This window comes from Solea solea, chromosome 16 (assembly GCF_958295425.1).
Source record: "Solea solea chromosome 16, fSolSol10.1, whole genome shotgun sequence".
NCBI lineage: Eukaryota > Metazoa > Chordata > Actinopteri > Pleuronectiformes > Soleidae > Solea > Solea solea.
The window spans coordinates 18,463,818-18,480,719 of NC_081149.1; the positions used below are offsets into that span (position 1 = coordinate 18,463,818).

Genomic DNA, 16,902 nt, shown 5'->3' on the forward strand with positions numbered 1-16,902 from the left:
TAAATAAAACCGGATACATGAACGCTCAGTCTGAACACTTTATTGTGAGCACAGGATATCAGTAAACTGTTGGAAATACAAGTAGAACACACCGAGTCAAACCCAACCCAGAGGAAAACAATCACTGATGCCTGCTGAGAGCTGAATGAAGCTGCAGACGCAGACACCATTCAAATACTCATGGAGTGTGTGTGTGTATATATATATATACACACATATATATATATAAAAAAGAGAAAAATTTCTACAGCATGACGTTAGCCACTGGTGTCGGGTTGAGGAATAATGTCTCCGCATTTTTTTCAGAAGTCAATTACAGACGTGTGACCTCACTGATCCTGAGCACCAGGTCAGCAGGAGCAGCATGTGGTCACATAAGACTGGAGGCACAGTAAGCATTGATAACGGTGAAGTAGATACGTATAAGGTAAGCAGTTTAACAGCCCTTGTGATTGATCTAGGAAAGAACTTATGTAAAACTTGGCCTCAGATGCTCTGGACAGGAGACTGATGCAAAGTCCTATTTAGAGTTGTTAAGACATAACAGTACTGATATGGAGATAGTGTGTAAATGACGGAAAAGGGTAAATGGAGCTGATATGTTGTACATTTATTGATAAGAAATGGCTTTTTATAAATCATTAAACCTGAAATAAAGGCATCAAGAAGTCATGTTCCCTGCCCATATATTAATAACAGTACAAGTTTTGTTAAAAAAAAATAGGCTCACAAGACGGGCTGGCAAATACGTTCTGAAGGCAAACGGTTCAATTAGATCTTCCATTTGTTCCTGGGAGCCACATGGCTGCTAAAATACCCTGTTCATGAGAGGAACACAAATCTAAAGCAAGGTATAGGTACTTTATAGGTACTTTTATTTCCCCGTTCTCTCAGCAGACTTTACAGGATGCTTAACCATCTGAAAAAGGTATGGCCTAAATTCCAAAGTATTTTCCAAGACCCTGGTACAAATAATCTGCTCAAAGGCTTTAGGATGACTGAATCCAAGAGCTGTGTCCAGCAAAGGTTACGCAAACACCGTACAGTGACCACATACAAACAGCAGTACTGCCTTCTATAATATGCTTGCCAAGGCAGATCATGGTAATCATACAAAACAATCTGAAACACTGCAAGAAAGTAAGAGAGGGAAGTGGAAAAGAAAGCAGCAATGGGGAAAAGGAAATCAGATGTGTTATCCAAGAACAGTTCACAATTTCTCTAAAACTTTTTTTTTTTTCCAAACAAACCATAACTGCAAAATCTGGATTGTCCACAGTGTTTGCTTTCTCCATTTTTTTTAAGGTTTAATACTCATGAGGAAAGTTGGGTGCAAACAAATTCAGTGTTTCTGTGGGAGGAATGAGGAAGTGACTGGAATTTAAAACGGGATATCAAAGTAATTGATGGACGGAGAGAGCAAAAGCTTAGATCAACAAATAATCCAGGAATGACAACACGAGAGAGAGAGAGAAAGAGAGGGAAAAAGCAGGAGGACAGTGAAGAAGGATGACGTTGAGGAATCAGTCTTTCCAGTCTTTCTTGATCGCGAGGGTCCACTCCCAGGAGAGGTGATCTTGCTTGTCGTCATCGGTGAACTTGGACTTGATGGTGTAGGAGCCACGGGCCACTATGCCTTTGGGAGCCTCGTCCATGCTGGTGACGTACTCGTACTCTTCTGGTCTGGGCCCATAACTACCGACCATGTGGGTCGACTTGTCCACTATGTTTGACAGAGAGCGGGAGAGGAGGTTGTAACAAGTTTATCGAGGCACACCGTCCACATCCTCACATCCACACACTTTACAGCAATGTATACATAATATAATATAATGTATACAGCAAAAGCGTTTGCCCCCTTCCTTATTTCGTATTTTTTAGCATGTTTGTCATACTTAAATGTTTCAGATCATCAAACAAATTTAAATATTAGTCAAAGTAAACACAATGTATTTTTTTAAATGAAGATTTTTATTATTAAGGGAGGGAAAAAAAATCTAAACCTACATGGCCCTGTGTGAAAAAGTTTGACCCCTAAACCTAATAACTGGTTGGGCCGCCGTTGGCAGCAACAACTGCAATCAAGCGTTTGCGATAACTTGCAATGAGTCTTTTCCAACGCTGTGGTGGAATTTTGGCCCACTTGTCTTTGCAGAATTGTTGTAATTCAGTCACATCAGAGGGTTTTCAGGCATGAACCGCCTTTTTAAGGTCATGCCACAGCATCTCAATAGGATTCAGGTCAGAACTTTGACTAGGCCACGCCAAAGTCTTCATTTTGTTTTTCTTTAGCCATTCAGAAGTGGACTTGCTGATGTGCTTCGGATCATTGTCCTGCTGCAGACACCAAGTTTGCTTCAGCCTGAAGTCACAAACAGATGGCCACACATTCTCCCTCAGGATTTTTTGGTAGACAGCAGAATTCATGGTTCCATTTATCACAGCAAGTCAAAACAGCCCCACACCATCACACTCCCACCACCATATTTGACTGTTGGTATGATGTTCTTTTTCTGAAATGTGGTGTTACTTTTACGCCAGATGTAGAGGGACACACACCTTCCAAAAAGTTCAACTTTTGTCTCGTCAGTCCACAGAGTATTTTCCCAAAAGTCTTGGGGATCATCAAGATGTTTTTGGCAAAATTGAGACGAGCCTTAATGTTCTTTTTGCCCAACAGTGGTTTTTGTGTTGGAACTCTGCCATGCAGGCCATTTAGTCTCTTTTTTATGATGGAGTCATGAACACTGACCTTAACTGAGGCAATTGAGGCCTGCAGTTCTTTAGATGTTGTTCTGGGTTCTTTTGTGACCTCTTAGACGAGTCGTTGCTGCGCTATTGGGGTAATTCTTGTCGGCTGGCCACTCATGGCAAGGTTTCCCACTGTTCCATGTTTTCTCCTTTTTTGAATAATGGTCCTCACCGCGGTTCTCTGGAGTCCCAAAGCTTTAGAAAGGTCTTTGTAACCTTTTCCAGTACGACAGATGTCAATTACTTTGTTTCTCATTTGTTCCTGAATTGCTTTCGATCGCGGCATGATGTCCTCCTTTTTTGGGATCTTTTGGCCGACTTCACTTTGTCTGACAGGTTCTATTTAAGTGGTCTCTTGATTCAATAGGTCTGGCAGTAATCAGGCCTGGGTGTGGCAAGTAAAATTTTACTAAAAAAAATGTGACTAACCACAGTAACCTGATGATTTTACAAGGGGGGCAATTACTTTTTCACATGGGGCCATGTAAGTTTGGAAGTTTTTTTCTTCATAATAAATAAAATCATCACTTCACAACTGCATTTTGTGTTAACTTGGGTTGTCTTTGTCTAATATTTAAATTTGTTAAACAGGTATACCTGTTTGTAGCGTACAGGCCCAAATGTAAATACACAGCAAGACATGCAATTTAAGAAAACTGAAAAAACCCTTTATATCAAAATTTAAAACATACTGCTCTTCGCAGTCACACTTTAGTATTTAAATAACTTTGATTCAGTTTATATCTGTATTTCTAAAATAAACCCTCTAAATATTAAACACTTCAACTTAAATCTATTCTCACATGTTATTCATCTCCTGCAAAGGGAATTGCAGTGATGGAAAAAAAACAATTATGACCACTTTACCTCTAATTCCTTTCCTGAATGAGTCCTGGTTGTACCTCAGGCCTGACACGATCTCTTTGTTGACCTGCAAAAAAAAAAACACGACACGCATCATCCAGCAGAGCCGATTGCCATGACGGAGATGAGTCACTGTAGTGAAAACCTTCATGCTCCCTCACCTTGAAGTTGATCTTCATTTTGTACTCAACACCCTCCTTCAGCGTAAATGGGCTCTTCTTGAAGGCCTCCAGGTCTCCTGGCAGGGAAAAGCAATCAAGCAGGGACAGAGAAGTTACTGATTCTGACCAAAAGGGGGCACTTGGCTTCAAATAAGCCCAGTTCCTCCACACTGTTGTAGTTCAGTGAATCCACCAAAAGAGGGCAGCAGTGCCACCAGGAAACAGCTCCCCACCCCACTTACATGGGGATGATGTTATTACTATTAATAGACTAGCATCCCAGCAGGTGATTCAGGCTATACAACAATGGGTACTAATTGTTAATAGCTACTACTACTACTACGGGCCAGTTCTTCCACTTTGTCTAAAAAAACAAAACAAAAAAACAACAAATCTACTGACCTGTTAGATCAAGGACCAGATTTTGTGGCGCCGTTTCACATAGCAGAGTCATTCGTGTCACCTGGACATTAGGAACACTGGGATCTGAATGAGACGAGAGTCCAAAACATAGTGACGTGAAGACATTTTATATTTACAGAGAGTAATAAAGTATTTCATAGCAGGTTTTCCATTTCCTTACATTTGCTCAGAAACATTTAATGTCAAGAGTAAAACATTTTTTGAACTTTTTTTATTGTGACAGCCCTCTTAGTCTATGAACCGGTCATACCTGATCTGTTTAACCTCTCAAATCTGTATTATATAACTTTTGTAAGTTGTTTATATTTCAGAACTTTTGTTTTAGACCTACATATGTACATATGTTGTTAACAAAAATTAAATAAAAACACAAACAAGCTTTGGAAAAATAAATTGCCAGTACAATCTGATTAAGTAAAAAGGCACATCAGTCTATTCTGTAAGTTGGTGACAACTTTCTTACCATTTCAAAAACTCTACTCAAGTGTTGTCACATCAAATATCAAACTGCGTACTCTATTGATAGAGTACACAGCTGCCAACATTACCCACTTTTCAAAAGAATGAAAACAGGTTCTTAACGGGATTTTTTTTGCCCACTAGTTAAACAATTACAAGTAAAGCAAGTTAAAAGTAAAGCACACAGTGCTTTGTGTGGTTAGTCATTGGCTTTACAGTTGATTGTAAAAGTTATGCGACTGCAGTCACTAACCTGTATTCACACTGGTTTGACCCAGCAGTGTCTCCTTATACTTGCGCAGGCTCTCATCGTCTTTGTCCAGCTCCTGGATCTCCTGTAAGCTCTTCTGGGCGGGAGCTTTGTAGCCGATGGGGTTTTCGACCTCATCAATGCTCGCTGCAATCTCTTTCAGCTGCTCTGGTGTAGGTTCCGGGTCTGCCATGGTGCTAAACGTGCACAAAAACGACAGCAGAGATGTCAGAGCGCTGGTGGCAGGGTTGAACTAGGACAACATTTTCCAAAGCATTTCTGCCATTTTATCGAGTAAATAAAAAAAATCCACTTCCCTTTTTATTCTTCAGCTGAAATGAAATCTGACCTATGTGTGGAGCAAGACAGCACAAGGCTGCAAGATTTTTACTACAGATTAGTTATCAAGAGAAAAACCTCAGCCCCTTTGATTTGACACTTATGTAAATAAGACCATGGAGAAAACTGTAGTGTACATTTATCCTGATATCCCCACAGTATAACTGCAATCACTTAAAAACCCTTGATGACAACTTGAGCTATCAATAAGCTGCCGTTGGCAAGAAGAGACCGGGGCCAGGACACGAGAAGGTTGAGCCCCGAAGAATGTAGTGTAATTTTCTCCTGAGGCTGCAGCAGTAACATGCAGCAGGGAGCTGTGGTCTAAAAGCGTATGATTATCTCGCCTCAGGATTCACTTGTCTCTGCAAGACCACAAACCGACAGCTGAGGAACAGCAGCGCTAATTCCGCCATCTGCACACAGCTGCACTATCAAACCAGTCACTGCTTGTTAGAAGTAAGGACACCGATTCTAAACAGGAAACAGCCTATTAGCAGATCATCTTCATTTCCAAGACTTGGATTAAAATGCAAAACTCAATTGGTGCTCTTTTTTTTAACAATGTGGGAAACACAGTTATCCCCTGGCTTCTGGTGCACATTCACTGTGTAAAGCCTGTACCACGGTGGTCAGCACAGGCAGGCATAATAATGGTGACAATATGCTTCAAACACAGGTTCTGTGTGGTCTCTCCTGATCCTGACACCCCCCAAAAACACAAGAGATGTGTGTATTTGTTCAGTGCCAGTAGTTTTCATTTACTCCAAATGCAGAAATAAAATTAAGGTGCATGTGTTGAAAGATACTCTACTTCCTGTAGTTGTGTGGGGCGAATTCAACAAAGCATGAACACCGCACAACAAAATGCTGGCAACGAGTTAGCTACATCACAATAATCATCTGAGAACAAAGAAGATTAAGACATGTTGATGTGATCAAATCTTTATGCTTAAAACGATTGTGAACTGCTTCTCCATTAATCTCCAAATAAGCTTCCATATCATAAATACTAAATACTCTAATCCATTGCCATCTTATCTTACTGTTATATGTAAGATAAGGGTTGTTAAAAACCATGCCAGGAAATCAGAAGAACAAACAAACAATTTTAACAGACAACTCACTCTTTGAGACCGTCAGACTCACCCGCTCAACACAGGTGGCTGCTCAAGCTGAGTAAAGTATTTATATGATGACGAACCACAATAAATCACAGTGCTGCAAAAAAATCTAAATAAACAAAAACTGGTTTGACATCTTGCCTCTGTGTCAGACCTTTCTAACTACAATATAGTATCAACCATATATAAATGACTATCCGCCAAGCAAAGCCCAGATTCCTGTTCTGCCAGTAGTTTGGAGAGTTTTTGGCCGTGGACAACCAGTTGTGAGAGACTCCTCACAAAGAGAAGCAGGAACACAGGGTGGGTTAAAAATGCCATCACATCAGTCTTTAAATATCAAGGAACAGGTTGTTTTATCACTTCCTCTTCTATGCTCTTGTTATAGGAGTCCTCATCCACAGTGAGTTGCAGCATGCCATACTGAGAGGAGGAAGCTGCTGGGTCAAATAAGACTGATGTGTTTCGACTACATGACGCAGGCTAAACTGTAATTGTGTTTTAAGTTACTTTCCAACTTCTCCAATGTGAAATTCTGCACTGTTGTAGTTAATCATATTAACACACTGGATGACCCTGTTTTGGGTTTTGAAAATGTTAAGTTTTAAATGTTCAATTTTTTTTTAAAAGATATAAATCAGCAGTTGTTCGGTCCATACAATGTTGAAAAAAAATGCGAGTGTTTCCCAAAACTCAAAACTAAAGATGTTCAGTTTACTGAAACTAGGAAAATATTCACATTCAGCTAAAGTGATTTCCCGATTAAATATTTTGCGATTCATTTATAGCAGATTATTTGTAGCAGCCCTAGAAATACCTCAAACTCTGCATTTAACCTGCCCAGGTCCTAGTGTTCAAGAATACATACATGTTTAGTTTTTGTCAAGGCTTTTGCAAAGAAATTATTTCCATTTTGCAAAGTAAAAATATGAAATATTTGATTCAAAAATACTCTATTCCAGGTGTTTAAAATGATTGATTAAATAGGCAGTGAGGAAAACATTTAACAAAATGAATGCAGAAAAGAACAGTCGTTTGCAAAACTACAGATCATTTCATGAGGCAACACGGACAGAAACTGTGGGTGCACAGGCTGTTTATTCTTGTGGTATGACAGCACTTTTTAAACTGTATTAATTGCTCACTATGAATGAACAAGTGCAGCTTCCCTCTAGTGTTTTAGTGCATTTCTCCGGTGCAAGTAGTGGCAAGTTGAGCAACTGTTCAAAAATGTGTCCTGAAATGAATGAAATTACCCACATCATTCACAGATGTCATCTTGACCAAGCTTGAAAGTGTTCATCCAGCAAATTAAAGGACCACATGCTCCATAAAATGGATTAGTTTTAACAATGATGAGATAACCACCCTCATGACATACACATTCTTTCTCACCAACTCTGCTCAAAACAATGCAGGCTGTGGACAAGTGGCTACATATTGAACTGAAAGGGAAAGGCCCCATCATTATTAAGGCACAATGCATGCTGGGAGAGAACACGGGGATCATGAGCTCATATGAAACAGTCCCTGAATGTGCTGTTGAATCATCTATATGCCGTGAGTTTACCTCCACCTGCACTGTTGTGCATGCAGTGCTCATAATCTGTATGCTTGGCTGGACTAAGCAGCACAGTTTTACAAACACCTGGCATGCCAGCAGCTGAGGCTTCAGATTAGACATGTTACTTAGCAACACCACTGAGTGGTGAGAATACAGAAGGTGGGATTACAGCTAATGAGGCATTTGAGGACAAAACAGAAAAGTGTTTGGAGTTGTTTAGTGACGCTTTAAAGGGGTAGCTTGGGTTTTATGACATATTGACACATCACCAAAACAAAACAAAACTCTTACATCATGGTATGCAAGAGTTGATGATCCACTGTTACGTCCATCAGTAAGTTTAGATGTGTTATTTCGGGACTTTATTGAAATCCTTTATTCGGATTTCCCTCAGTGAAAGGAGTCAACACTGTCACTACGAGGGGACTGGAGATAATTGGTTAGAGAGCTAAGACCAAGGGATGATGCAGTCTTTATAAAGTGGAGGGATGTGGGTGTGTTTAAAGTGGAACATGTTGCCAGAATGTCCTTTAAGGCAGGTTTTTTTTCAAAGAGCCCAAGCACCTCCATTAAAGATGCATCAACACAACACTGGCACCGTCAGGAAACTGATAGTGTCTTACAGGTCTTCCTTTTTTCTCTCTCAAAATGTCTTGCATGTAATTAACGCAACACTCTGATGTGGATTGACTTTTGTAGCCAAGTAAAATGACAAACCGAATATCAAGAGAAACACAAGGAGGGCTGCATGCGTCTAAGCTTATTAGTTGACTTATTATGCTCCAGATCTTATGCACTAGCCACTTAAGAGATCATTTAACATGATGCATTACAGGGACGAGTGATAGAACACAAACAAATGGATGAGTCAAAGACATTCCAGTTTAAGTCAATTAATAATCCCCTTTAGGTCACCATTTTAAATTTAGTGTAAAAGTAAAGTGAGACGGAAATTCATTTTGTCAATATTGTCCAACCAGAGATTAAAGTGAACATCACTGAAATTAGTTTTGCTAAAATAAGTCACAAATATGTCTCTGCATTCCTTTCTGACAGCTATTATTGATGGAGTGTTTATACAGTGTAGTGACATGGGTCTCCCAGTCTCAGAAGTCTGCATGTAAATCGAGGGAAACTTTGAGTACGTCACCCTTCAGTCCAACAAGGGGTGAATTCACCCTTCTAGTAATAAAGTCATAACAATCAGGAGTGCCCCGTCTCCCTCACACAGATATTCAAAACGAAATATAAGTTTTGCTAGGTGAATAAAAGTTCATTTAATGCATCTCAAACATGCCCCGCATGTCTGTACTGTCACATTTACTGCAACAAATCAGTACACAAATTAACTTAATCTTTGATAGTGTTAAAAAGTGTGATTTGGTCATGAAACACAATTTGCTTTCAGATGGTTTATGACTCTTACAGTTGACTGGGGCTTGTGCATCTAAAATCTGGCTTCAAATCACCACCTCACCATCTTTGTCACAAGCTTCCCCTGTGTTTAAAATGTTTGTAAGCATGGGTCACTGTGCACAAATGGGCACAACTTTGCTTGGTTAGTAGCGTTTGTCTTTTTCAAATTCAGTTGTGCATCTTTGCATTGATTACAAATGAGGCCCCAGATTTTCTGTCTGTGAACTGCAAACTTCCTCTTTTGGGCAACAGCATGATGAGTCACATCCTGTACAGCACCAAGTCGTGTGCTGTCGCGCTGTGACACGACTTATTTAATCAAAATTGTACCTGAGGGGGTTAACACAAGCTAATCATGTTGTGATAACATACACAGACACTAGCACAACTCATGTCAGATAAAATTTGCTGATCCCCACTAAATTGAAGATGTAGTGTAACACACACACACAAACACCAAAGCTTTGAGGAAGCACTGCACCAAGAGCGGTTAGCAAAGCTGATGCAACGTGAGGAACCCATCATCAAGGGGCATAGAAGAGAATGAGCAAATTAAAGCAAGATTTTTTTTATAGGTTGAAAAGTCCTACAGCCCAAGAGCTTTTTAAAAACACGAACACTTACGCAGGATGTCCATCACAGATGATGTTCAACTAACAAAGTTGATGAGAAAGAAAATCAGCAACATAGATGCTTTGAGAGAAAAATAAAACACACCTCTATCCCAGGAAGGACCAGAACAAATAGGAAGCTTTAAAAATAGCCAGTGAGAAATCCCTGCATGAAGCAGCAGGAAGCTGGGAGTGAATGGATAGACAAGGTGCCAGCTGAAAGGTCAGGGCTTATTCCCCTTCTCTATGGGAGTTTCATCGACATGCCCAGGTCCAGCCTGCTTCCCTAGGCAACGGCTTCAGTGAAGGTATCTGACACTACACAATGCAGGGTTACAGGTTAATAGTAGTGTTCTTCAAGATAAGCAACAGCCCAACCTTACGCAATAAGTGGTTTGAAATAAATGTTCACAACCATTTGACAGAAAGAAAAAAAAAAAAAGGTGTAAAAAAATTTGTAAACAATACTTATTGTCACTATTATTGTCTCTATAAGGAATAATTCTATCCAATTCTATTCTATTCTATAAGCACTTGCAGGCACTGAAGCCAGTCATTTATGTAAGACAATGTTTCAAAAAGGCTGCCATTAAAGCTAAGGAGAGCCATGTTCTGGCTGAGGAGGACCACACAATGTGAGAAAGAAGGCTAATTGTTAATAGAGATGCCCACTGTGAACAGAACCAGAAGATGGGCCTAAAAATACAATACATATGAACTATGCAGTGACAGAAAAAGTTGTGACTTAGAAATATGAAACGACTAAAGCCAACAAATAAGCGTAATCATTAAAATGTATACAGCAGAATCAAAAATTAACTTTTTTCTTCAGCACCATAGACAGGATGTGCAGCTTTAAGTTTGATTAAAATGTGTAAGTAGAGCTAATTTGAGCTGTTCACTTGAAAACTGTGGTTCGGACCCTTGACCACTATGTGTGAGGCTTATTGAATTATTAGGATAATCCCTAAAATGAAAACGTTACACGCTAAGATGATTTTGACCCATTTAAAGTCAAACCAACATTAACTTTAGCTGCAAAATGAGACATCCGGTAGCCGCTGCAAGGCTGCAGATCCCCAGGTTAAAATAAAGCAAATGAAATGTCTGAGGAAGAAATCTGATTACCGGAGTCCCCAAAGTCTTAGAAAAGAAAAACTTCAGGCCATATATCAGGCATACAAGAAGAAAATGGATGGCTTCACAATTTTTTTTGGATATCTAACCTTTTACCCAACAAGACAAACGCATATCTTAACTAGCTCAGTCACGCTTGATACGCTTTTAATCTCAGGAGGGGTGATCTATGTGCTCTCGACTCAGAAAGCCTCAAAGAGCCAAGAAGAGGCTGCTGTTAGTTAGGTGTGAACAAACCGAGCACATTCAAATCCAGATGAGATCCAGGAAGTGGCAGAAAAATGTTCCTCTTACGCCACATGACAGTCTGCTCTCTCACACTTTTTAACCTAAAGCTACGAACAATGAACTTCTGGTGCATTAATTAGATAATCTACTCAGTGTGTGAGTTATTTTTTTTACACAAGTAGATATAATGGCTGACATTATCGTAAGCAGACGACTAAACAATGTCACTTCAGAACAGGCTCGGCACCCGGAAACGAACGCCTAAAATACTTTTTAGTGCCAATTTTTTATTTTTTTTACTTCTCACTGCCGCCGGATAACTTTTTAACCCAATGGCAATAAATACAAGGAGGTAATTTAAAGGCAACACGCTGTGAATCTATACTTTAAAACGGCTCAAGCCTGGCTACAGGAAGAAGACTTTGATTAACAAACCTTTCCTCTTTTCCTAACTGACGACGAGGGATGTTAAGTTACTAAAAACGTCCTTAACATATGTCGAAAAGCGTGCTAACTCTCTCCTAGCAGCGGAGGGGCTGTTTGGTGACGGTTAAAACGAATTATTATGAGAGTTTAGACTGTTTTCAACTCTTACCGTTATACAGACGGACAGCGAGAGAACTCTCCAGTGAATGATGGCGAGGGTGAAGTGAAATGAAGCGGTAAAGGAAAATCGGAGGCATTGACATGTAACGAGAGAGCACATCCGGTCAGACCCCTACAAAATAAAAACACATTCTTTATGTTGATTTTATAAGATGCATGTTTACTATTTAAACAACGAATAAAACATCCGCATGGTTTTCACTTGCAACTGGACAATGTATAAAGTTAGAAGTACTCACTGATCTACTTTTCACTTGCAATTTTAACAGATTGGATTTGCATTGCGCTTTTAATATGTTTTACTTTTGCTAAGCATCCGAGGGATTGTTTTATTTCATTGACAATTATCTGAGATTTCTTAGCAAACAGTAGTTATTTTGTTGATATACCCAAATATATCACCGAAAAATGTGCAGACTTAAGGAGCTGGGTTGTCCAAAATCAGAAGGAAAAGGTAATATGCGTCACAAGTTGTGAAAAACTTAAACGGAAACTGTTGTTAAAATGTTAACATTTAACATTTGTGCATGTGTTGCCACGCTTCCGGGAAAATCCTCTTTTGACATGTGTGGGCATGCAGACTTACGCTGCACTCAGGGGTTTAGATATTTTAATTTTGTTCACTTCCCATCGGATTCAGCTAATTTAGAGATGTGACATTTGCAACACAATAACTTTATAGCAAACACGAACTTCCACCCAGTGAAGTGGAACTTAATACATGATTCATCAATCTATTCCATGGGTGTGGCAAGCAGGTACGAAGTACACGTTTTTCCCCAAACACGGAGGGTTCAAAGAACTCCGTTGATACCATTAAGACCATATATGGTCGTGGGGCTATAGGCTGTGTGTAAAGATGGTGTAGAGACATCTAGTGGTGGTGAGGCGGAGCTGCATGACATTACTTCTGAGAGGACTTTCATTTCCTTTGTGTAGATGTTATTTGTACCAGAACAAATAGAAAGTGACACTACTTTCAAAACAGCATAGCCTATTTACATGATCAGTACTTTACTCCTACACTAAACAGATAACCCAAGTTGATTATTCATGCATTGATACTGATGAGATTAGCCACTTCTGACACTGTATAAATGTAGGCGGTCAGCCAACTGTTCAAAGACAACGTATAGGCGATAGCATGTCAAAAAAGGAGTACAGCATAAAATTAAGTCTAGATTCAATGAAACAAAACCAGAAAAGGGTTATGGTTAATATGCACTGCAGGTTTATTACAAGTCTCAGTAACGACAGGGTAGAGGGAAGGACTGGGAAAACCCAACTCACATTAACCTACAGCCAATACCATTTTCATGAAGAAGAAAAAAAAAAGGTAAAAAACACAGAGCATTTAAAAGAAGTTGGAACAATAACTTCCATCACACAAATAGACAACCAAGTGTAAAATGTTCTGCACATTTCTTCAACGACCCTTGTGCAGCCAGGAAGGACGACAATCCGGAGGAGCTTTAATTTAGCTGGTGTCCATCTGAGGAAACAAGAGAGAGCAATTAGAGACAGTTGCCAAAACATCAGTTCTCCGATGACTGGTAATGACGTGGACAGCTGAACATACTCTAGCATTGTAGGCATCTAACTGAGCATCAAGTTCTTCTGCCGATAGCTGCTGCTTGCTGGTGCCACCACCGCTCCCGCCACGTCCTCCTCGACCTCTTCCTCTTGAACCGCTAGCACCACGTCCTCCTCGACCTCTTTGCATGGCTCCAAATCCACCCCCACGACCTCTGTTCATGCCCCCACCACCTCTGTTTAGCCTGAAAACAAAACCATCACTTCATGTTAGTGGACAGTATGTGCAAGTGAGGCTATAAGGGGAGGGAAAAAGACTGCCACACTTACCCCTGCATAGGCCGTCTCTGTGTGTCTATCTGTGATGTGACGAGTTGTATGTTCATTGGTCGCCCTTGAGATTAAAGGATAAGAATTTAAAATCACAGCAGGGGAGCAGTGCCCAAAAAAAAGACTTAATTTACAATCTGAGGCATACCATCAAGTGGGATGCCATTGTACTGTTTCATGGCCTTGTGTGCATCCGCCCTCCTTTCAAAGTGTACATCAGCAGTTCCCAAGCTCCTTCCAGATCGGTCATAATGAACTGCAGCCTTTTTCAGCGTTCCAAATTCAGCAAAAAGTTCCTGAAAAGAAAAGCAGAACCCTGATAAGCAATCATGGCACACCACCCTGTCAGCAACTTTATAAAGTTAGAAAAGTAAAAATCCAAGTACCTGAATGTCGGCATCTGAGACCCCAAAGTCGAGATTGGAGACAAGGAGCTTCCCTCCAGTTTCCACACCAGCTCCTCCGCCACCCCCAGCAGTGCCATTGAAGCCGCTGAAGCCGTTGTCAAACATGTCATGCTGCCACTTATCTGGAAGCTGTTTAGGCTGCAACAGATGAAAGAGAACGCACCTGCTGACTTCAGGATCCCCTTGCCTGTCAATCACAGAGTCCACACGGCTGGGTGTTGGGGCAAGCAGGGGTTCCACTTCCAACAGGGCCAGGGTGCTCAGCTCCCCCAAGAGGGTCCCCAATATTCCCTGCCCACCCCATCACTACAAGCAAGTGAATCAGTTCAGACAGAGGGACATTCACAGACACTTGGCCACAAAGTACAAGGCATGTGCTGCACATGGCCTCTACACACAGTGTAAACAATGTCAAAAGCTTATAATGATAAATACAATGACTACTGAGTCAAAGTTACCCCAATCCCACCCATATTATTTATGTCAAACCCTGTCCCGCTGAACAACTTGTACCGATATTGCCCACAGTATTCTTGCCATCTGCGCCTCCAAAAGCTCTCCAGAAACGATCCACAGGTACACAGGGGGTCGCCATCTGAAGCAGCGTTGCCTCCATCGTTGCACCACGCTTCCTTGTTTGCTCAAGAGTTCTTTACAACGCCACAAAACAGGATTTCGTGAAGGGGAATTGTCCATATGGAATGGAGATTCACCAGAAAAACTAATATGGATGGCCAAACACCCCCTCTCTGTGAGAGTGGATTATCTAAGCGTCCATTTTGAGACCACGCCATTTTGATTGAGGCATTGTTGATCTTAAATTGCCCATTCACTAAAAGACTGAAGATTTGCCTCATAGGATCGCCATCAGGGGTGTTGAAGTCCACTGATCCATCCATAGGTAACAGCCACATTGGTTGAAAAGCCACCACACCGGCCTTGTTGTGAAACCCGCCAGCCACTCCCGAACAAAAGGCCGCCTGGATGCAGCACCGGGACATAGACAAAAACTACTCTCCCAAAAGTTGTGAAGAAAAATCATTTGATGGCACATTTTCTCGACGAAGCAGCTTCCTCTGACCATCATCATTTGATTCTGCGGTTGCATCGAATCTTAAATGCGTGTGGACGACTAGCCTTAATTTAAGATGCTGGATTCAAAATGGCGCCGCCAAGGCCCTCTCAATCCAACTTTAGCTAGTTAGCCAACACGGCTAACACTTTCGTGCGCTCCAATGGACATCTTCTTGAAAAAAAAGATAACGTAGGTTGTGGGAGAAGGGACATATTATGACAACATATTCCACTAATGCTAAACCGCAAACTCTGAGAGCTAGCTAGATTAGCTGGCAAGCCTACTGGAGAATAGAAGGACGTAACATAGGCATTTTCAGGGTTGCCGAAGGAATTTTTCCTTTTCTGCTCATTCCTCTAACTTTCTCATACCCTGCTGTAAGGCGTTGGTCTGCCTCTAGCGCGGCTCAGGTTCTGTCGGCTCCTCATGGGGCCGGATCCACCGCCTCGGCCTCCAAATCCGCCACCGACTCCACCGCGACCAGCACCACCTCCTCCTCGGGCGCCACCGGAGCCTCCGCGGCCTCGACCTCTTCCACCGCGGCCTCCTCCTCTTTGCTGCCTGTTCTGCTTAATAATGTCGTCTAGAGACATATCCAGTTTGTCGGCCATTTTTGATGCCCCGGTAATGCTAAACTATAAACAAAATGTTAAAAATACACCCTAGAGTCGATTGGTCCCTCTCCCTGCAGTTCTAAGCAAACTCGTTCTCTGTCCCGATAAGAAAGCACAGTAAGCTGGCGGACGTTGTATATATACGAACTGCCTTCCCCACGTCTTGTACGTAACCATGACGTCATCACGCAGGGGCCTTTGTGACGCTTGCATATTGACACTTAGAAGATTCATTTAAACTCTCTCTCTATATATATACACCGAGAAACATGAATATTTTTCTTTATTATTCTTCTTTATTAGCATTATGTTGTTATGTATTTTTTGTATATTATTTACATGTATACTTTTAGCTGATATTTATGAATGTATGAATATATCATAATGTCTATACTCAAATGTCAACAACCTTCAAATGGAAATTAAACAGTTTCATGATGCCCATTTATTTTTCTCACTTCATATATTTTTAGCAAATAACTTGCTGACGCAAAATCAGTCCATTAATTATGTATAATTGCCAAATAAGTCAAAATCAGTTAAATAATCAATGATTATAATAATCAGTTAATGACATGTAGTGTAAAATTGTTTTACAATAAATAATTGTTTCATATTTGTAGCCTTAGTATATACTTTAGTTAAGGGTCTTGCTTTATAAAGATAGCCATATCGCAATGTCGTGTTAATATTATTAAGGACAAACCAGCCAGAGTGTGTGTTTCAGGCTGTCTTTTTGGTCTTTGTTTACCTGCAGTCTCACCATTAGATGTCACTAATTATTACAGTGGACCTATAAGAAATGTATTTTTTCCTTTGAAGTTGAGTATAATCAGTTATTTAAATAAGTAAATCCCAGGGAAATTCATTCTGGTTAATATTTATGCAGGGTCAATACAAGCAGGATCTTTTCTAATTTGTATTCTGAAGTGGCCACATGGTTCATCACAGTGCCCAAGCAGCATTAAACTCTATTTCACACTTCTCTGTGTACTCAATGTTCAAGGACA

The 16,902-nt window shown here is 40.6% G+C and overlaps 2 protein-coding genes across 3 annotated transcripts; both read right to left on the bottom strand.

The window, feature by feature from the left end:
- Positions 1-24: 24 nt before the first annotated feature.
- LOC131475558 (rho GDP-dissociation inhibitor 1-like) lies at positions 25-12,036 on the bottom strand. The gene is made up of 6 exons (XM_058653772.1): positions 11,923-12,036; positions 4,912-5,105; positions 4,179-4,262; positions 3,777-3,853; positions 3,619-3,682; positions 25-1,723 (listed from the first exon to the last, which is right to left on the bottom strand). Exons 2-6 carry the CDS (start codon positions 5,099-5,101, stop codon positions 1,524-1,526), a joined length of 615 nt encoding a protein of 204 aa, XP_058509755.1. The 5' UTR covers positions 5,102-5,105; positions 11,923-12,036; the 3' UTR covers positions 25-1,523.
- Positions 12,037-13,141: 1,105 nt separating this feature from the next.
- Positions 13,142-16,014, bottom strand: alyref (Aly/REF export factor). 2 transcript variants are annotated; one of them, XM_058654591.1, is made up of 6 exons: positions 15,650-16,014; positions 14,183-14,341; positions 13,945-14,092; positions 13,797-13,860; positions 13,513-13,711; positions 13,142-13,425 (listed from the first exon to the last, which is right to left on the bottom strand). In XM_058654591.1, exons 1-6 carry the CDS (start codon positions 15,887-15,889, stop codon positions 13,411-13,413), a joined length of 825 nt encoding a protein of 274 aa, XP_058510574.1. In that variant the 5' UTR covers positions 15,890-16,014; the 3' UTR covers positions 13,142-13,410. The 2 variants fall into 2 exon arrangements, with proteins under 2 accessions (XP_058510574.1, XP_058510575.1); XM_058654592.1 differs by lacking the exon at positions 15,650-16,014 and adding an exon at positions 14,717-15,632.
- Between the last annotated feature and the right edge of the window lie 888 nt (positions 16,015-16,902).

Bases quoted from the DNA above. Each gene is read 5' to 3' on its own strand.
- LOC131475558 (XM_058653772.1), bottom strand. From the start codon at position 5,101: ATGGCAGACCCGGAACCTACACCAGAGCAGCTGAAAGAGATTGCAGCG. The intron at 4,263-4,911 runs GTTAGTGACTGC...CGTCTCATTCAG, and splicing joins TCAAACCAGTGTGAATACAG to ATCCCAGTGTTCCTAATGTC. The intron at 1,724-3,618 runs GTAAAGTGGTCA...TGTCAAACATAG, and splicing joins ATTCAGGAAAGGAATTAGAG to TGGACAAGTCGACCCACATG.
- alyref (XM_058654591.1), bottom strand. From the start codon at position 15,889: ATGGCCGACAAACTGGATATGTCTCTAGACGACATTATTAAGCAGAAC. The intron at 14,342-15,649 runs GTATGAGAAAGT...CATCTGTTGCAG, and splicing joins GACCAACGCCTTACAGCAGG to CCTAAACAGCTTCCAGATAA. The intron at 13,861-13,944 runs GTATGCCTCAGA...TTTAATCTCAAG, and splicing joins CAATGGCATCCCACTTGATG to GGCGACCAATGAACATACAA.